At 42.9% G+C, this 22,483-nt stretch overlaps 1 protein-coding gene across 1 annotated transcript; it reads right to left on the bottom strand.

Moving 5' to 3' along the window:
* Positions 1–7,694: 7,694 nt before the first annotated feature.
* On the bottom strand, positions 7,695–13,701 carry ZNF792 (zinc finger protein 792). Its single transcript, XM_069457709.1, has 4 exons — positions 13,488–13,701; positions 10,772–10,898; positions 10,115–10,237; positions 7,695–9,463 (listed from the first exon to the last, which is right to left on the bottom strand). The coding sequence occupies exons 1-4, from the start codon at positions 13,518–13,520 to the stop codon at positions 7,833–7,835; spliced, it is 1,914 nt and encodes a 637-aa protein (XP_069313810.1). The 5' UTR covers positions 13,521–13,701; the 3' UTR covers positions 7,695–7,832.
* Between the last annotated feature and the right edge of the window lie 8,782 nt (positions 13,702–22,483).

Here is a 22,483-nt window from a genome sequence, read left to right on the forward strand (position 1 = left end):
GAAGGTAAGGAATGTGGGAAGTCCTTTATGTATGGTTCAAACGTTGTTCAGCATTAGAGGATTTATGCTGGTAAAAAGCTTTTGAATGTAAAGAATGTTGTTAGGCCATTAGAAAATATTCTCCTCTTTCTTATATTAGAGAATTCATAATGTAATTCAGAAAACATAAGAAAGCCTTCATTTGTCATTTTTGTGTTTACAATATCAATATTCATATTGGTAGACAATTCAGAAAAGGTGGGAAATATTAATGCTTATAGCATTGATAGCATGAAATTTTGTATGATGTTTTCTAATTTGATTGAATAAGTGAATAAAAACCCTTCCTGAACTCCTTTTTTTAATCATTTAATTGTTTATTTGCAAATATATATATTAAACCTAAAAATTTAGACAATCAAGACATTAGTAATCCATAAGCATGTAGAGACTCCATTTGCAAATTTAAAGTGTTGTATAAATAGCAGTCATTGCAGACATAAAACCTAAATGTGCTTCATTTATAATCTCATTTATACTAGCAACTCTCCTCAGAAAAAATGGATACTACTTGGTTCTAGTTGAAGTATTATAAATTCCAAATAAAGCTTTATTGTATTTGACGACCTCCAAAGCTGAAGTACTGATCACTTCAGCCATTTGTTCCCTGCTTACACAATGGGTAAGTCCTGTGTGCGTGATGTGTGTACATGGTTTCAAAACAAAATGTACTGTAATTCACATATAAAGTTGCTATGCAAAATCATCCCTCAGGTCGAGTCTAAACTTCCAGTTCAGTTGATTTTATTGTCCTCATCTGGATGTATAACCCTTCCTGAACTTCTTAAACCATTGTTGAGCTTCAGATAATTCATCCTAATATTTTAAAACCAGTTACTGTATAATGAAAGTCTTTAGCCATGGCATGCATGTTAACTATCATCCTTGTCATTCCTCCACCTTACGGCTGGTTTGATATATTAGGCACCATACTTATCACTTGGGGGAGCATTGTTTTAAGATGGTGATAATAGAACCTATATTCTTATAAAGCTCTATGCTCAATAATTATTAGTTTCATTATTGGCATTTTTTGTAACTACTAGTAAAATTTTGAGAGTAAAACCCTACAGATGTCGTTAATGTAAAACTGCGTCTGTATTCATTTATCCATTTTAGAATTTTAGATTCTGAATAAAACTTTGCAAAAAGAAATGAACATAACAGCATATTGATGTAGAGCTCATCTCTTAAGTTCAATCAATTCTTGAAAGATACCCACTGTTTTAATGTGTGTAAAAATGTTGAGAATAGCCTATACTCTATATTCTTTGTCTGAAATGCAAGATAAATTGGAAATCAATAATAGGACAGCAAAAATAAACTTTCCACTTGAAAACTGCTTTAACAATTTTTTTTTTACTATGCTGGAGAAGCTCACAGAACTCAGGGGAACACATTTACAGATTTATTATAAAGGATATTACAAGGGATACAGATGAAGAGATGTATAGGGTGAGGTATAGGGGAACGTGGGTGGAGCTTGCATCCCTCCCTGGGGCGCCACCCTCCAGGATCCTCCACGTGTTCAGCTATCCGGAAGTTCTCCAAACCCAGTCTTCTTGGGTTTTTATGGAGGCTGCATTACATAGGCATGATTGACAACCATGTAGAAATGTGATTGACAAAAAGCACATAGTTTAAACCCAGCAAACCCCGTCCGTTCAGATTCTTCCTGGCCTCTTTACATAGTGTTCCTTCCTCCAGGTTACGGGGCAGGACCCTTTCTGGAACGAGGGTCTTTTGACCTATAATCAGATTAGATTCCTGCCTTGGGCAGGTGAAAGGAAGAGAGGAGAAGATCAGAGACAGAGTTTCTATCTCCTGAGGCCTAAAGCATCCCAACGTTATAACAAGGACTATGGGAGTTATAAGCCAGGAACCATGGCTTATATATCATGACACCATAATCAGTGAAACCAAAGCCTTAAAAACAATAAAATTGATAAACTTCTAGGCAAGGCTTATCAAGTTACAAAGAAGAAATACATAAATTACCAGTATTAGGAATGAGAGAGGAGACATCATGACAGATTCTACAGATACCGAAAGGGAATATCATGAACTCACTAATGCCAGTATATCTAGTAACTTAAATAAAATGGACGAATTCCCTTGAAGACACAAACAGCTACAATTTACTTAAGAAAAAAAAAATAACTTGTATATCCCTGTATCTATTAAACAAATAAAGTTTTTAATTAGAAACCTTCCTACAAAGCAAACTGGGGCTTAAATGGTTTCAGTAGTGAATTCTATCAAACATTCAGGAAAGAAACCATAAAAATGCACAAACTATTCCAAAAACTTGAAGAGTAGGGAATGCTTCCTAACTTAATCTGTGAAGCTATTATATTGATACCAAAACCAGACAAAGGCATTACAGGTAAACCACAGATCAATATCCTTCATGAACATAAATGTATAAACCACAACAAAATTTTAGGAAACCAAACCCAACAATATATAAAAAGAATAATATATCAAAAAAAAGTAAAATTTATCCCAGAAATGCAAAGTTTGCTTGATATTTGAAAATCAATGTAATTTGCCATTAAGACTTAAAAAGGTAAAACATGATTGTAGTGGGAGAGCTCTAAAAAGGCCCCCCAAATCCCTACTTGCTGGAATTCTCACCTTTGTGTGCCCCTCCACATTTTAGCAGGGTTGGTCTTTGTGAATGATATAAAACAGCAAAAGTGAGGGCGTATCACTTCCAACTTTAGGTTATACAAGACACAGGTCCCCTTCTTGGGTAGACTCTCTTGCTCTTGGATCACTTGCTCTGAAACAATCCATGTGATGGGCATCCCCATGGAGAGACCCACGTGGCAAGGAACTGAAGCTACCTGTTAGCAGCCATGCAAAAGAGCTTGGAATTAAATCTTCCAGCTTCTAGCAAGTCTTCAGAGACTATATATAGCCCCAACTGACAGCTAAACTGCAACTTCATGGGGGGGATCCTGAACCAGACCTGCCTAAACTGCTGCCAGATTAATGTAATATTCTAAAATATGTAAACAAATATACAGTGACAGAGAGCAGATCAGTGGTTTCTTAAAGATAGGCAGGGGAGTGGGGAGGAAGAGATTACAAAGAGCACAAGAAAACCTTTCATTTCATGGCTATAAACAGGTACCAAAACTTACCAAATTGTACATGTTAAATATGTGTGGTTTAGACTTCAATAAGGCTGTTTTTTACTAAAAATCTTCATTTATTTTACTATCATCTATGCTTCACAGGTTATTTACATCTATTGCATCTATATGGTAGAAATAGAACACAATGGTGTCCTACTGCACGTCTCTTCCCAACTCCATGTTCAAAGACATCATGTTGTAGCTTGAAATTGGCCATGACGAAAGTATTTACGCCTCTGATTTAAACACTGCAAATCAGTGATTCATTTATTGTTTATTGGTCATGTAGGCTTAAGAAAGTGGAAAATATGTTAATAATTCAGATTAAAATTAACAGTGTATTATATCTGTAGTTTTCCATTGTGAACACAAAATTTTGAGAAAATATTCTTCCAATATTCAAAAATTATTATGCTATAAAGCAAGTAAATCACTGGCATCATTGATGAGTGACTGCAGCTTCAAAAAATTTCTTTACTGTTTCACTATATTCTTGTTAATGAAAATAGAAATATCAACCAATATTTATTTTAAAAATAGGCAAGAGATATGAATAGACATTTCATCAAAGGAGTTGTATGGGTGGCAAATAAACACATAATTTTAAAAAAATGCTCAGAATCATGAGTCATTAGAGAAATGCAAGTTAAAACCACAATGAGACACTACTAGCATCTCTAGTAGAATGGCAAACAATAGAAACACAGGTCATAGCAATTGTTGGTGAGTATGTGAAAACTGGAACTCGTATTCACTATTGGGATGTAAAATGGTATAATCACTTTAGAACAAAATTTGGCAGTTTCTTAAAATGTTAACCATTCACCTATCCTGCAACAAAGGCATTGTACTCCTAGGTAATAACACCAGAGAAATGAAAGCATATGCTCATACCAAGACCTGTGCATTCATAGTTATAGCAGCTTAATTTGTAATAGCCACAAACCCATATGCAAGTAATAGAAGAAAAGGTGGGAGTCCCAGGGGAGAGAGATGAAGGGGAAGAGAAGCTATTTCAAGAAATAATGGCCCCAAACTTGCCATATTTGATGAAAGAAATAAATATAAACACCCAAGAAGCTCAATGAACTCCAAGAAAGATGAATTCCAAAAGACCACTGAGATACGTTCTAATCAAACTGTCACAAGACAGAGACAAAAAGAGAATATTAAAAGCAGCAAAAAAGAAGTATCTCATCACATACAAAGGATATTCAAGAAGATTACCAGCAGGCTTTTCATCAGAAACCTTGGAGGACAGAAGGCAGTGGGCCGATATGTTCAAAGTGCTGAAAGAAAAGAACTCTCATGTAAACAATCCTGTATCTGGCAAAACTATCCTTCAAAACTGAGGGAGAAGTTAAGACATTCCCAGCTAAGGGAGTTCATTACTAATGGAATGGCCCTGCAAGAAATGCTAAAGGGAATCCTTCAAGTTAAAATAAAAGAACACTAGACAGGAACTCAAACCCATGTGAAGAAATAAAAATCCCTGGTAAAGGTAAATACATGGGAAATTTTAAAAGCTTGTTATTATTGTAACTTTGGTTTGTAACTTCACTTTTTGTTTTCTACATGATTTAAGTGACTAATGTGTTTTCAAAAACAATTATTAATCTATGTTATTGGACACACAATTTGTAAAGAAGTGATTCTATGACATCAACAACTGAAAGTTTTGAGGATGGAACTGTGTAAGAACAGAGTTTGTGTATGTTATTAAAGGTAAACTGGAATAAGTTCAAATTAAAGTATTATAACTTTAGGATGTTAAAAGTAATTCCCAGGGTAACCACAAAGAAAATAGTTACAGAATATACACAAGAGGAAATAAAAAGAGAATTCAATGTTTTTAGAAGACAGTTATACAGGAAATGAGGAACAAAACGCTATGATGCACACAGATACCACCTCACATCCATTAGGGTGGCTACCATCAAAAAACCCAAAAACAAGTGTTGGTGAAGATTGAAAGCCTTGCATATTGTTAGTGGGAATGTAAAATGGTGCAGCTGCTGTGGAAAACTGTATGGCAGTTCCTCAAAAAACTAAAAATAGAATTACTATATCATCCAGTAATTCTACTTCTGGGTATATACCCAAAAGAATTTAGAGTAGGGTTCAGAAGAGATATTTGCCCACACATGTTCAGAGAAGCATAATTTGCAATAATCAAAAGGTAGAAGCAACCCAAGTGTCCCTCAACAGAATAATGGAAAAGCACAATGTGGTATATACAATGGAATACTGTTTGGCCTTAGAAAGAAAGGAAATTCTGACACATGGTATAACACTGATGAAGCTTGAGGACATTATGCTAGCCACAAAAAGACAAATACTTATATAAGGTACCTAGAGTAGTCAATTCACACAGACAGAAAGTAGAATGATGGTTTCCAGGGCCTGGGGGGAGGGGGAAAGTTATTGTTTAATAAGTATAGATTTTCAGTTCTGCAAGATGGAGATAAATGGTGGTGATAGCTGCACAACAATGCAAATATACTTAATACCACTGAACTATACACTTAAAAATGGTGACAATGGTAAAGTTTATATGTGTTCTATCAGAATTTTTTTAAAAAATTTAATGAACTATAAAAAATTGTGGAGTAGTCATTCAATAGAGCACTACTCAGCAGTAAAAGGAATGAACTATTATTACATATACACACAGCATGGATGATTCACAAGGTAATTATGCTGCATGAAACAAACCAGACCAAAAAAGAGTATAAAAACTTTATGATCCCAATTCAATAAAATTCTACAAAAGGCAAGCAAATCTATGGTGAAAAATGAGTAGATTAATGGTTTCCTGGGGAAGGCAAGGAGGGATTATAAAGGGGCATGAGGTAGCTTTGCGGGTAATGGGTATGTTCATTATTATCATCACAGTGCTGGTTCCCTGAGTGTATACATATATTAAAACTTACCAAATTGTGTGCATCAAATACGTACAGTCAACTTTTGCATGATAATTATATCTCAACAAAGCATTAAAAGAAATTGTTGCTCATAAAAATCTGACCTCACAGTCATTTTAGAAAAGCAGAAGATATGGCAACCTTATATTGACTCCAACATCTCTCCATGCCTTGGCACCAAAGAATGGCTGGCTATATCACAGATGCTACGTCCCTGGAGTATAGGATTCACTTTCTCTCAGTCTCTATTTTCCTGCCAGCACAGCAATGGCCTTGAGATGCACAGTGCAGAAAGCCTGCAGCAATCCACAAAACATTTGTATTATTTGCTCTGCCAGTAACCTTAGTCATAGGACAGAGGTGTGGAGGTCCTGACAATTTATGCAAACCCTGAATCCCACACGGCCACCTTCAAGGGAATCTTCGTGAATGCACCTTTAGAATAGGTCCATTCCTTCTGGCTTGCTATAGTCTTACCTACCCCCTACTAATCACACCCAATGTTTCTTATTTTTTTCTTTTTTTTTTTGAGACAGAGTCTCGCTCTGTTGCCCGGACTAGAGTGCCGTGGCGTCAAGCTCACAGCAACCTCAAACTCCTGGGCTTAAGCAATCCTTCTGCCTCAGCCTCCCGAGTAGCTGGGACTACAGGCATGCACCACCATGCCCGGATAATTTTTTTTTCTATATATATTTTTTTAGCTGTCCAGATCATTTCTTTCTATTTTTAGTAGAGACGGGGTCTCGCTCTTGCTGAGACTGGTCTCGAACTCCTGAGCGATCCTCCCACCTCGGCCTCCCAGAGTGCACACACCCAATGTTTCTGTGCAAATTATGGTCCCACTTGGACCCGGAAGGTCTTGCAGTTAGAGATACCTATCTAATGCTGAACTTCAGGGCATATGGCCCCTTCGCAGGTGCCCGTTAAACAGTATCTGCTTAACAGTGTTGGAGAATATGTGGCACCTGTGAATAAGGGACACAATTTATGCTGCTCCCAGATGCAATGGCGGTTGTCATAACTGCCTCCTCCTCGGGATAACCCAAAAATTCATGCCATTCAGACTACAATATTAGGCCCACAAAGACCTATAATCTTGGAGGCCTTGGGTAGCAATGCAAAAATAAGACTAAGTCTGGACTGAGAGTTGTTCCCTGCCATCCTACTGTCCCCTCTGGGGCAAAATAATTAAAGACCCCTGTAGTTTGATAGACCTTAATACTGTTCTCAACCTACCCCACAACGGTGATCAGAACATGGAAGATTAACGGTGGCTTTATCATAAGGCCCTTATTTTCCCATGAACCAGAGCAATGCGGAGTAGATAGGTGTTGGGTCAGGTATCATGAAGGCTGGATAAATCCATGATGAGCATAACGTGAGACCAACAATGACTCAGAAAAAGGGAAATCTTCTCTGCAAGCTGCCAGCAAGAACTCTGCTCAGGTCTTCACGGCCAAAGATAGATCATCTCCACAGCTAAACCAGCCACAGGGGGAGAGAATGACATCTTCCCATGGCCTCATACCATTCACAATTCCTTTCAGGGATTGGAGAGAGAAAGGAGGTCCCCCTTCCCTGAGCGTAGTGAAGTGGCCAACACACCCTGGAGACCCACCAGTGTGCAGAGCTGAGATGGTTTCTGTCACAATTCTTGCAGTGACAAAACTCTGATAAAATCCATGGTCAGAAAAGGTAACTTAGCTCCAGAAAGCTTTCAACATATCTAGCATTCATGGGGAATCTCCCCAGTGTGGATACTTGGATGAACAAGGTTCAACTTCTGGCTGACAGCTCCCTCATAAAGTCTGCTCTCAGAGTTCATCTCTGGTGTGTGTCTTTGTGTTGAATACGGAGGGAGCACATTCTCTACACTCCTTTCTCTAGTGTGAATTTTCTGATGCCGAATGAGGGTAGGCCTTTGGCTGAAGGCTTTCCCACATTCGCTGCATTCATAAGGCCTATCCGGTTTGTGAACTTTCTGGTGCTGCCTCAGATTGGACCTCTGTCTGAAGGTTTTTCCACATTCACTGCACTCGTAAGGCCGTTCACCAGTATGAAGTCTCCGATGGTTATTGAGGCTGGAGCTTTGATTAAAGAACTTCCCACACTCGCTGCACTGGTAAGGCCGTTCACCAGTGTGAAGCCTCCGATGACTATTGAGGCTGGAGCTTTGGCTAAACAATTTCCCACATTCATTACACTCATAAGGCCGTTCACCGGTGTGAACTCGCTGATGTTTCATGAGATCGGAGCTTCGGCTGAAGGCTTTCCCACATTCACTACACCCGTAAGGCCGTTCACCAGTGTGAACTATCTGGTGTTGAATGAGACTGGCAATGTGGCTAAAGAATTTCCCACATTCATTGCACTTATAAGGTCTTTCTCCTGTATGAACTCTCCAGTGTTTAATTAGGCTAGAATTGCAGTTGAAGGATTTCCCACATTCACTGCATTCGTGGGCGCTCCTACCAGTGTGAACCCTCTTATGATGAATGAGATTAGAACGTTGGCTAAAGAATTTCCCACATTCACTGCACTCATAGGGCTTTTCACCAGTATGAACTCTCTTATGTTGAATGAGGTTGGAGCTTCGGCTAAAGAATTTTCCACAGTCACTGCACACATGAGGGCTTTCACCAGTGTGAACTCTCCGATGTTTCATGAGACTGGAGCGTTGGGTGAAGAATTTCCCACATTCAGAGCACTCATAAGGTTTTCCTCTATTGTGAACTCTCTGGTGTTGAGTGAGGCCAGCAGCATAGCTAAAGAATATCCCACATTTGCTGCACTCATAAGGCCTCTCTCTGGTAAGGATTCTCTGGTGCTGAACAAGTGTGGATTTGTCTCTGAAAGCGTCCCCAAATTCACTGCACTTGTTTTGCTTTTGCACAGTGTGAAAATCCACCACACCCTCAGTGCTCTTGTGTTGCTCCTCCACACTGGGAGTGACCTGATGCTGGACAAAGCCTGATGTGGCCATAAAGTCCTTTCTGCCATCCCTGCATGCAACAGGCTTCTCTGATGTGTGGTCTCGGCAGGTCTTCCCAGGTAAGGCCCTGCCCTCCTCCCTTCTGGTAGGTTTTCCTACATTGTACTGCACAGGCTGCTGGGGAAGGTTTGCATTGAACTCAGATCCATTCCTATAAGCCTCACACATATATGGCTTCTGCCTGGGATGTGTTGCCTGATGTTCAGCCAGGTGCAAAATGTCTTTCAAGCGTAGACCACACATGCCACAGGGATAGGTCTTCTGGGGGGATAGGGTTGCCTCCAGATTCCTGTCTTGTGACACTCCTTCCCTGGAAACATTATGCTGGGAAGGTAACTCCTTACCTTCTGTTCCACCACAAAAATCTGAAAGCAGAGACATGCTGGTGAAGTTCATACAAACTTTGATGGAAGGAAACAGCCCCATCACCTATGCCTGTCTGACCCAGGAATGAGTCCACAGGATTGTTGTCAAGATGAGAAGCCTCAGGTCAGGTCTGCTCTACAGTACTGTGTCTGGCCAGGTTGCAACATAGGGGAGGCCTTACCAGGACCAAGGACACAAGGATGGGGTACAGTATTGGGTGGAGAAGCAGGGTCTCCAACTCACTTCTCTATAAAGGCCTTTCGGCAGAGCCTTGACTGCTGGTAACCTGTAGGGGCTACGCAGTGAGCGTGTCTAGGCCCAGGAAAATCTGACTGCAACTGAGTAGTGGTGTTCAAGGACTTCAGGAAAATGTGCACACCTCACAATATTAAGTGTAAGCCAATGGAGAGTGCCACAGAAGAAGCTCTGGAAAGAGTGAAACATAGAGGCCATAAAAATGGGGCACAGCCAGAGGGCCAAAGTCAAGGTAGCAACAACAAGTGGGCAATGTGTCAAGAATGCAGAGGGAAAAGTAGAGACAAGGTATGGCCATTGGTTTTGGCACCAAACAATAACGAACATGAGAAAAGATGCTGGTGTGATTTGAACACAGTGGTGACATCACATGCTTCCTTTCCACTCCCACTTACCGGAGCCAGGCCCACCATAAGCCCCTCTTGCCATGGCCGAAGTCATATCCACACTGTCAGGCACCCAGGGCTCTTTCCCCATCTCCAGGTGGGCAAGTACGTGGGACCTAAAAGATGTAAGTCCTAAGGGAAAGACAGGCAGGTCAGCAGCCAGCATCTGCCCAGGTGAACTACCTCATAACAGAACCCAGGAAGAAAACTCAACATCACAAAAAGAACTTAAAAGGCAGGTCAGGCAGGAACATCCCAGGAGTCACAGCAAGTAGCAACCACACAGTACCTGGAATTCCTGGCATGTTCAGGCTTAGGACATGGTAGCAAAACGAAAGGAGCAGAGCTGAACCACAGAACTGTCAGAGACCTGGACAATCCCCCAGGTGGGGACTAGCTAAGTCAGACGGGCTCCGCAGGGCTGACTGCAAGACTCCTTGTACCTGGACCTTCCCTGCAAGGCTTTGGCAGCCGGTGTGGGGGCTGCTCAGGGAGAGGCGGGGCATTGCACAGAGCTCAGCCCTGGGACCCACAACACATATTCCAGGAAAGAGGGGAAGGAAGTAGTGCCCATGGTCTGTCAGCAGAAAGGAAAGAGCTGCCCTTTGGGCCGAGGGGACAGGCAGGGATGAGCTCAGGACATCGGGGTGGGTGTGACGGCCTTACCCAGCGAGGCTATCAGGGCAAAGTTCTCCAGCATCACGTCGCAGTACAGGAGTCTCTGAGCCTCATCAAGGAGACCCCACTCCTCCTGGGTGAAGTAAATGGTCACGTCCTCAAAGGTCACACAGCCCTGCCATGATGGGGACAGTTAATTCCATGATCAACCTCCCTCCTCAGGACTCACTATCCACACCCTGCTCCCTCCTCCCCAGCTCCCCAGCTCCCCAACTCTGAGGAGATCCAGCCCCTGGTTCCAGCTGTGCTTGCTCTTTTTTCATGGCTCACGGGCCACTGCGTTGGCCCACAGCAGCAACTGGCCGTGGGCAGATGGACAGCCTCCCATCACCCCCTTCCCCCAGTGTCACCAATAGCACGCTTCTAAGATATAAACAAACATGGGCTCCATCTTCTCCCTTGATCCCCCGTCCTGAGCCCCGGGTCAGCAGCTCACTCTCACTCCCATGTGTACTTCGCTCGTTGGCGTGCACCGACCTCACCATTCTGGACCTCTCCACTGCATCCCCATCGCCCTGCTGCCCTCTCCCCACCCAGTCCACGGCCATGTCTGTGGACTCCCACGTGTCACTCTGCATATGGATGGCATCCAGACAGTGCTTGGCAAATACAACCAGGACCCCACCCTGCTCCAGACCTTTCACAGCTCCCATTGCCAGGGGCAACACCCACCCCTGATTTGGAGGCCCCCTACCCAGCCCCACTCCTGGCTTCAATCTAAGCCACCCAGAGCACACACAGGTGTCAGACACACTCCGCCCTCTTCTGTGTTGCACATTCTGATCCTTCCATCGCTCACATTCATTCAAAAGCCAACCCCTCTGGTCATCCGACACCCACCCACCGACACCCACCCACCCGGGGCCAGCAACTCTTCCAACTGACCCCATTTGCCCTGGAGCTAATTCCCTGCCTGACTGCAAACCTCCAGGCTCCATCAAAGGTCACCACGAAAGTCCGGTGAGAACATAGCCGGGCCACACTGTAATATTACCTCCATCACTGCTAATCCTCAGCATCCATCTCATGTAGACGCCCCCTGGGAGGTACCCTCTGCCAGACCCACTGTTGCCCACACACAGCCCGATCATGACAACCACTGCTCTTCCCCATTGCTCTTTATGATGCCAAACAAGCCAACCATGGTCCCCAAGCAAGAAACCCTGCACCTGGTTCTCCACCCCACCTTCCTCTTTTCTCTAACATCACTGTTGCCATGTCCTGAAGGTTCACCCTCCTAAATGTGGCACACAGCTCTTGTCCACACACCAGATGCCACCTTTGGGATGTTTCTAATTGTGGAAATAAACCAAGACCAACTAAATGGGAAAAGCCAAGGCTACTTATTCAGAACTTGCTATAGCAAGGGAGTCGGCCACCATCACTTGCATTTTGGGAAGCAGGGGAATGGGAAAGCTCTGTAGTGGAAGACAGGGAAGGCTTCAGTGTGCCCTGGCTGGAGGCTGTTGGCCCAGGGAAGCTGTTTTTCGGCAGGCCAACTAGAACTGGGCATCCTATGTGATTGGTTAGGGCTCATAGTTGACTTTCTCCAGTTGGTCCTAAGTTGGAAGAAGGAGCAAAAATTAGGGAAGCTCTCAGCTATTAATCAAGCCCTGGCCATTTGGGACCAATCATTACAGAAGTCACTGTTTTAACTTCCTGGATTGTCACTGCAGATAGCAATCTGGCTTCTTCCAAGTCTCACATAGGGCAGGCTGGTTTCCTGGGTTGTTTATTGTAGATAAAGGGGTTGGTTTCCTAGGCAGGCTGTAGGTCAGACTTCTATTTTTACATGTGGTCTGGCTGTTGTCCATTGGTATGTTCAGTCTCTCCTAACCTTAACAACTGCCCAGAACACCATAGCTGTGCGTCCAGCTGCCCACTCTTCAACTCCACCCGGGGGTCCCTGAAACTTCACAGACACAACATGGCCAAAACCTAACTTCGACTATTTCCACGTAAAAGTCCTTCTACAACCAACTTCTCTTTCTCAGTTGACGGCTCATCCATCCTTCCAGCTGCTAAAGCCAAAAACCATAGCTTTGTCCCTCCCCTTTGTCACCCTCCACATTAGAAAATTTGGTCAGCCAAACTTAAATAAGACACACTCAGAATCCAATCACTTCCTTTGCCTCTACTCCCCACTTTGCCTCTACTCCCCACTCTGGTCCAGCCACCAGCACAGCTCACCTGGACTGTTCCAGGGGGCTCTGCACCCTCACCCCGCGTTTGGTTCTCTACTCTGCATCCACCGGAGGCTGTTAAAACCTGAGTCAGAGCATCTCCCTCCTCTGCTCTAAACCTTCCATGGCTCCCAGCACCTTCAGGACAGAGGCCCAGCTCCCCAGCCTGCCATTCGAGGGCTGTCTTCCGCCTACCTGTCCCAGCAGACCCAAGAACAGCGACTTGGGCTACCCTGAACACTCCCAACTCCATCTCCCCACCGAGCACTTGTACCTGGTGGCTCCTGTCCCTGGGAAACCCTTCCTCCCCTCATGCCATTAGATTTCAGAAACCGCTCTGTGTAATTCCTGCCCCGGATTCGGGACCCTAGGCTGGGAGTGACTCACTTCCAAGGTGCCTTGACACACAAGCAGGGAGACGGGAAGGGCGAAAGGTCCTGGAACAATGCCATCTTTTCATCTCAGGGCCAGGAACAAGGGGCTGGGGGCCAACGCCGAGGACCTGCAGCCCCGCCACTCACCTGCGCGCTGTCCCTCGGCGCCGCCGCAGCCATCGGAGCCTGTGGACCGAGCGGGCCGTAGGGGGTCCGAGGTGGGTCTCGCGGGCTCAGCCTACCACCCACCTGGCCGTGCCCCGGGCGAGGGGTGACCCGGCCTGAGCATGGCACCCCCAGCCTCAGCCGTCCCCGCGTAAAATGCGCACGAGGCCCAGGGCGCAGCCTCCGGGGCCGCTGAGAGCGCGCGGCCCCCCGGACACCCCCCGTTCCAGGGGGTCACGGCTGGCACAGAGGAGCGGAGTGGGGGTCCTAGCCTCCCTGTCTGTCCCTGCGCGGCCCCGAAAAGGGTCCCCCCCGGCTAGTGGCCACACAGCTCCCCACCGGGAAATGACTCGCCCGGCCGCTGGCAGGAAGTTCCGGTCCCCACCTCTCCGGCCAGAAGAGTCGCGCCCTCGCGGGCCGTCATTGGCCGGGCGCCAGCCGCTGACGCACTGGCACAGCCGGGTCGCCTGTCGGTGTCCCGCCCGGGGCTGGCGGCTGGGGGCGAGCGCGAGCTTCCCTTAAAGGCGCCGGGCCCGGCTTCCCGCCCGCCCGCGGGGCCCTGCGGGAGAGACCGGGCCTTACCCTTGCTGCCCGCGTGGGCACCGGCGACACTCAGGCACCCAGGTTCACTCTGAAAAATGAAGGTAACACCTAATTGGAAGAGTCTCTGTGTACTGACGTGAAGTGTTCGAATTCAGCGCTTCTCGGACTAGTAACATCAGCATCACCTGGGAATTGGGTGCATGTTCTGGGGCAATGACCTAACCCTAAGGACCCAGAAATTCTTGGGGTGCCCAGCCTTCTGCGTTTTAACAAGCCCCCTGGGGGACTCCAATGCACGTCCTAATTTGAGAACAGGAGATCTCATTAAAATCCAATAAATAAAATGGGAAAAATAACACAACTTATTTTTAGAAGGTAACAGGGTCCAGGACATAGTTCCTGCTCGCTGTGTAAAAAGCTATTGTCACCATCATCCTCATCACAGCACTCTCGCAAACGCTGCTGTGGAGCAAGAAAGAGACACCTCTGTGCAGTCACTGGGGATATTTGTCAAAATATAAGATACAATGACGCTCCACCTCAGCAAGCAGCCCCACAGGTAATGATCATAATTCTTACATGAAAGCACACTGTCATAACATTTGGCTCCTTTATTTTATTTTATTTATTTTTTATAAACAGCATTTTTAATTTAAAAAATTTTTTTAAATCGACAAAATTTATATATTTGTTGTGTGCAATGTGAGGTTTTGAAATAGATATTAATACATTGTGGAATGACTAAATCAAGCTAATTGACATATATATATACATCGCTTCACATAGTTATTTTTTTGTGTGTGGTAAGACTTAAAATCTACTCTCTTAGCATTTTTCAAGGATACAATATATTGTTAGTGACTATAGTCACCAGATTGTACAATAGATCTCTTGAACTCATTCTTCCTATCTAACTGAAATTTTGTATCCTTTGACCAACTTCTCCCAACCCGCCCCCCAACTCCTGCCACGGCCCCAGCCTCTCATAACCACCAAGTGGTCTCTACTTCAATGAGATCACTTTTTTAAGATTCCATATATGAGGGAAATCATGCAGTATTTGTCTTTCTGGGCCTGGTTTATTTCACTTCACGTAATGTCTTCCAGGTTCAACCTCGTTGTCATGAATGACAGGATTTCCTTCTTTTATGGCTGAATAGTATTCCATTGTGTATATATTACCACATTTTTGTTAATCCATTTAGCTATTAGTGGGCACTTCATTTGTTTCTGTACCTTGGCTATTTTGAAGAATGCTGCAATAAACATGGGAGTGCATATGTCTCTTTGACTAACTGATTTCCGTTCCTTTGGATATATATCCAGTAGTGGGATTGCTGGGTCATATGGTAATTCTCTTTTTAGCTTATTGAGGAATCCCCATACTGCTTTCCATAATGGCCATGCTAGTGAATATTCCCATCAACAGCGTGCACGGGTTCCCTTTTCTCCACGTCCTTGCCAACACTTGTTATCTCTTGTCTTTTTGATAGTAGCCATTCTAACAGGTATAAGGTGATATCTCATTGTGGTTTTAATTTGCATTTGCTCAATGACTAATGATGTTGAGCATTTTTTCATATATCTGTTAGCCATTTGTATGTCTTCCTTAAAGAAATGTCTCTTCAGGTCCTTTGCCCATTTTTTAATCAGGTTATTTGTTTCCTTTAAACTGATTTGTTTGAGTTCCTTATAGATTTTTTTTTTTTGGATATTAACCCCTTATCAGATGTGTGGTTTGCAAATATTTTCTGCCTTTCTGTAGGTTGTCTCTTCACTCTGTTGATTATTTCCTTTGCTGTGCAAAAGCTTTTTAGTTTGGTGAAACCCCGTTTATTTATATTTGCTTTTGCCACCTGAGCTTTGGGGGCATATCTAAAAAATCATTGCTCAGACCAATGCCATGGAGCTTTTCCCCTTTGTTTTCTTCTAGTAGTTTTACAATTTCAGGTTTTACATTTAAGTGTGTAATCCATTTTGAGTTGGTTTTGTATATGGTGTGATGCATTTTTATTCTTCTGCATGTAGATATCTTATTTTATCTTATCCTTTAAGAACACAACATGCAAGAGGATTTCATAAACTATGGGAAGACCTATTGCCCAAGAAACGAATTCTTACAGACCATATGATTGAACACTTGAGAGCGTCAGTGCTAAATGTCTTCAGGCATAAGTAGACAGTGAATTTGACATAGTTTCAAGTTGTGACATGAGATGACAGATCATTACTCATCTCTAATTCACGGGAATCAGAAACTCCCCCCTCTCCTGACTCCCCTGTGGTGTTCAGAGCAGCTAGATCCAGGTACAAATATGTGATCATGAGATGTCCTAGTTTGATGTCCATCAGCTGGAGGTTATGAGGCACTGTCCTCATCAAGACTTAAGTAGCGGCTGGGCGCGGTGGCTCACGCCTGTAATCCTAGCACTCTGGGAGGCCGAGGTGGGCGGATCGTTTGAGCTCAGGTGTTCGAGACCAGCCTGAGCAAGAGCGAGACCCCACCTCTACTAAAAATAGAAAAAAATTATATGGACAGCTAAAAATATATATAGAAAAAATTAGCCAGGCATGGTGGCGCATGCCTGTAGTCCCAGCTACTCGGGAGGCTGAGACAGGAGGATTGCTTGAGCTCAGGAGTTTGAGGTTGCTGTGAGCTAGGCTGACGCCACGGCACTCACTCTAGCCTGGGCAACAGAGTGAGACTCTGTCTCAAAAAAAAAAAAAAAAAAAAGACTTAAGTAGCCCACCACCTGAACCTGTAGTCCACAGGGGAGCAGTAAATCCTGGGGAGTTATGGATACTGGAACCACTGAGGTCCAAGGAGGCCATACTAGGAAGAGACGCAAAATGAAAAAAACATAGAGAAGACAATGTCACAATTACTTTTGCCCATTTTTCATTGCTGCAGATTAATTTACATGTTCTAAATAAGTGTAGGGGGAACTGGGTGTACAGAAATGGGTCTGAACAATGATTTTTTAGATATGACCCCAAAATCACAGGCAACAGAAAAAGAGATTGGTGAGCATATAGCCAGTTTCTAGAACATTCCATCAACTTGATAACCAGATACCTATTTTGCGTTCCATCTACACAGTCAACATTCTCAACCCCTCTTTTATATGACAACCCCAAACCCCATCTAGTCATTGCCTCAATCTTAGTATTTATGCTCCTAACCTGACCTAACACCAAGAGCCTATAAACAAAATATGTCATTTGTCACCACTCACTCCCAATATACAGTTGTGCTTCATGGACACAGTGAAAGGACCTATTCAAACCACTGAAGAAATTACTGCCAACCTAGATTTGTCTGTATAGCAAAAGTGCATTTCAAAAAAAAAATATATGAAATAACATAATTCCAGGCCAAAAATGAAAATTTTAATGGAAAATTAACCTGCATAAGGTCATATTTAAGGATGATAAAAAGGGATTCCAAGTGAAAGATCATGACAGAAGTGAGAATCCAAGAGAGGCATGAATCTGTGGACTGATGCAACTGCTTATTGTCTGTATAAAACATGAATAATATTTCTTTATAGAGTCAGAGTGATGGAATTACCATGAAGAGCATCAAAAACATAGAAATTGAAATGGGACAAAGCGATTAATGTTGCAAGTGTCTTACATTGCCTAAGTGAAGGGTAAAAGTATTTATAGTTCTGTGCTGTAATGTGTTAAAATAAGTATCTGTGATTTTTTAGCTTAAACAATAGTAAATAAAATCAGAGAATATATTTTCCAAACTGAAAAAGAATTGGATTGTAAATGAATAAGAAGTTTTCTTTAAAGTATCAGGTAAAGAACAAGTGAGGCAAAATAAGAGGGTACCTTTTAACCCAAATGCATCAATTATTACATTAAATTCGTATGGGATCAACATTCAGATTAGCAGTCAGAAATTTTTAATAGCCTAAGACCCCCTTCAAGAAGGATTTGGTTTTTAAAAATTAATAGACATTATTTTTCAGAGCAGTTTTAGGTTCACAGCAAAACTGAGCACAATCTTCATTGTCCGCATTGGTGCAGTACATTTGTTACAGTCCATGATCTAATACTGACACATTATCATCAACCAAAGTCCATAGCGTGTTGTACTTTCTATGGGTTCTGACAAGTGTGTAATGACCGCCATCGTAGTATCATACAAAATAATTTCTCTGCCCTAAAAATCCCTTATGTTCTATGTATTCATCCCACCCTTCCCCCAATCCCTGGCAACCACTGATCCTTTTATCATGTTCATGGTTTCGCCTTTTTCAGATTGTTGTATGGAATCATATGGTGTATAGCCTTTGCAGATTTGCTTCTTTGACTTAGCAATATGCATTTAAGATTCCTACATGTCATTGCATGGTTTGATAGCTCATTTCTTTTTAGGGCTGGACAATGTCCCATTGTATGGATGTACCACAGTTTTTTCACCCGTTCACCCATCGAAGAACATCTTTGTTGCTTCCAAGTTTTGACAATTATGAATAAAGCTGCTATAAGCATCTATGTGCAGGTTTTTATGTGGATGTAAGTTTTCAATTTATTTGGGAGTGTGATTGCCATATTGTATTGTAAGCGCATGTGTAGTTTCATAAGAAATTGCCAGATTTACTTCCAAAGGAGCTGTACCATTTTTGCATTCCCACCAACAACAAATCAGAGATCCCGTTGCTCCTCACCAACGTTTGATTATGTCGGTGTTTTGGATTTTAGCTATTCTAATAGGTGTGTAGTAGATCTCATTGTTGTGTTAACTTATAATTTCCTAACGATGTATGGTGTTCAACATTTTTTCATACGTATTTTTGTCATCTTTATATGATCTTTGGTGAGGTATCTGTTGAATCCTTTGCCCATTTTTTAATTGGGCTGTTCATTTTCTTATTGTTGGGTTTTAAGAGTTCTTTGTATATTTTGGATAATAGCTATTTATCAGATATGTCATTGGCAGATAGTTTCTCCCAATCTGAGGCTTATTCTTATTCTATTGACAGTGTCTTTTGTAGAGCAGAAGTTTTTTATTTTAATTAAGTTCAACTTATCGATTTTTTTTCTTGGATCTTGCCTTTGGTGTTTTATTTAAAAAGTCCTAGCCAAACCCGAGGTCACCTAGATTTTCTCCTAAGTTATCTTCTGGGAGTTTTATAGTTTTACATTTTACATTTAGGTCTGTGATGCACTCTGAGTAAATTTTTGTGAAGAGTACAAGGTCTGCATCTAGATTCTCTCTCTCTCTCTCTCTCTTTTTTTTTTTTTTTTTAACATGTGGATGTCTGGTTTTCCCAGCACCATTTGTTGAAAAGATAATCCTTTCTCCATTGAATTGCCTTTGCTCATTTGCCAAAGATAAGTTGACTACATTTGTCTGGGTCTCTTTCTTTCTTTCTTTCTTTTTTTGAGACAGAGTCTCACTCTGTTGCCCGGGCTAGAGTGCCCTGGCATCAGCCTAGCTCATAGCAACCTCAAACTCCTGGGCTCCAGCAATCCTACGGCCTCAACCTCCCAAGTAGCTGGGACTACAGGCATGCACCACCATGCCCGGCTAATTTTTTATATATATTTTTTTAGTTGTCCAGCTAATTTCTTTCTATTTTTTTTTTTTTAGTAGAGACGGGGTCTTGCTCTTGCTCAGGCTGGTCTTGAACTCCTGAGCTCAAACGATCTGCCCGCCTCGGCCTCCCAGAGTGCTAGGATTACAGGCGTGAGCCACTGCGCCTGGCCTGTGTGGGTCTGTTTCTGAAGTCTTCTGCCAACACCACACTGTTATAGTATGCCTTGAAGTCAGTTAATGTCAGTTCTCCGAACTTGTTTTTCTCCTTTAATATTTTGTTGTCTATTCTGGGTCTTTTGCCTAGCCATATAAACTTTAAAATGTTTGTTGATATCTACAAAATAACCTGCTGGGAGTTTTACTGGTATTGCATTGACTCTATATATCAAGTTGGAAAGAGCTGACATCTTAACAAAATTGAGTTTTACTATCCATGAACATGGAATATCTCTCCTTTTATTTAGTTCCTCTTTGATTATTTTCATCAGAGTTTTATAGTTTTCCTCATATAGATCTTGTACACATTTTTTTAGATTTACACCAAAGCATTTCATTTGTTTTGGTACTAATATAAATGATACTGTGTTTTTAATTTCAAATTCTAATTCTTCACTTCTAGTATATAGGAAGGCAATTATTTTTGTACATTAAACTTGTACCTTGCAACCTTGCTGTAATTGCTTATTAGTTTTAGGAGGTTTTTTGTTTGTTCTGGAGTTTTTTGTCAGTTCTTTAGGATTTCTACATAGATAATCATGTCATCTGGGAGAAAGACAGTTTTATACTGTTTTTTTGTTGAATCTGTATACCTTTTATATCCTTTTCTTTTCTTATTGCACATGGTAAGACTTCTAGTACAATGTTGGAAAGGAGTAAGGAAATACATCTTTGCCTTGTTCCTGATCTTGGGCTAGGTATGCCTAGCTCCAGACTATAGAAAACATCCTCTGTGGCCCTGAAAACCACTGAAAACATGAAGCCAATATCCTGGAAAGATTTCCTCTAGTATTTAAGAACCAAAGCAAGTCTACTTTTCTTGGTGGGCAATGCTTGGTTCGAGTTTACGGAATGTAAATTAAAAATGTAATGTGTGAAGATAAAAGGAAAGGTAAGTGGTTTGAAAGCAAGCTTTCTGGGGAAAACAACTTATATTGTCACATATAAGCTCTGTGGGAGCAGAGAGGGTGGCAGGGAGACCAGGTAGAAATACCCAGGCAGCCCTAACTTTGTTCTGCTGCAAAATGTTCTTCCAACAAAAACAGAGCCCAGAAATTCACCTCTGCTCCTCATGCCTCTGGCCTTCTCCAGGCAAGAATTCCTCAGTTGTACTGAGCAAGATTTCTCATATTCCCAAAATTGAGAAACATAAATGGTCTCTGGCCTGAGTTCTGGATCCTAGTTCAGAACTGCCCCCAAAAGAGGGGTAGGAGCTCAAACGAAAGAAAGTTCCTGCCAGGGAGGGAATGGCTCTTCCTGCCACAGGAAGAGCCAGCACATCCTGAGGAAGCCACAAGTTTTGCAGAGTCTCAGCTCAGCCTGGCCCAGAGGAAGAATAATCAAATTTTCAACATTCAGGCGTGGAGAGTGTGGTGGAGGCTTTACCTGGTTCAGGCAGAATCCCCCTTCGAGGGAGAAGATATACAGGGGTGAGGAATGAGGTCAAGCATTCCAAGACAGGTTTAGCAAAGGTGAATACAGACACTCAGGAAAGAGGCCAGGGGGCCAGGGTGTAGCTGAAATACATGCTTCGTGTTCGTACAGGCTGGCACTCAGGCAGGTGCTGGGGCAGTGTGGGCATGCTGGGATTCTGACACAGAAACGACTCGCGCGCAGCCAGAGGGGCGTGGAATGCTAGGTATCTATTGCTGCATCACAAATTATCCCAAAACTTAGAGGCTTAAAACAGCACACATTTATTATTTCTCTGCTCCTGTGGGTCAGGGGTCCAGGTGTGGATTTAGCTGGGTCCCCTGCTTCAGGGTCTCTCCTGAGGTCGCAGTCAAGGTGCCAGTGGGACTGATGTGTCATCGCATGGCTCAACTGGAAAGGTGTCATTTCCAAGTTCACCTTGTTTCTCACAAACAGTTAGACCCAGAGCCTCAGGTGACTAGAGGCTGCCTTAGCTCCTTGCCACGTGGGCCTCATTTCATCAGAGCACGCGAGCCAAGAAGGCAATCGAGAGACTCTGCCGGCAAAACAGAAGTCACTGTCTCTTGTAACCTAACCATGGAAGTGACATCAATCACCTGTGCCATGTTCTTTGGGTTAGAAGCAAGTCACAAAGTCAGGCCCACACTCAAGAGAAGGAACTTACATAAGGGCACCTGTTACAGGTGGGGGGGATCCTCGGAGGCCCCCTTAGAAGTCTGCCCACCACAGGTGGGGAAGTACCTGGAGAAAGATACCTCAGACTCCACTTCCCCGTGGGCCTAGACTGTCCTTGAGAACTATTTAAGAAGACAATCTTTTAAGTGAAGTAAATGGCAAAGAAGAAAAGTTACAGAAATGTTAATCTTCCTAAAACTTTCTAGGGCTGATTTCTTCGTAGTTTGTAAGCACTGGGCTTAGTTTCTAATGAGACTGCCTTTTAAAAATCATAATAATTAAAAATAGGTAATTCACCTGTAATTTATGGACACCAGAGGTTCCTCACCTCCACCCCCATGCCTGGTCAAATGCACTGCATTTTTCTCAGGAGAGATCTGAGAGTATTTCTGTTATCTGCATAACAAATCACCCAAAACTTAGTGACTTGGAGCAATATTTATTCTGCTCGCAAACCTGCCACCTAGACAGGTCTTGGTGGAAGCAGCTCATGTCTGCTCCACTTGGCATCAGCTATGGCAGCTTGGAGACGAGGCTGGAATTTTCTCTCCCTCAC

The sequence above is a fragment of the Eulemur rufifrons genome, chromosome 24, assembly GCF_041146395.1.
Source record: "Eulemur rufifrons isolate Redbay chromosome 24, OSU_ERuf_1, whole genome shotgun sequence".
NCBI lineage: Eukaryota > Metazoa > Chordata > Mammalia > Primates > Lemuridae > Eulemur > Eulemur rufifrons.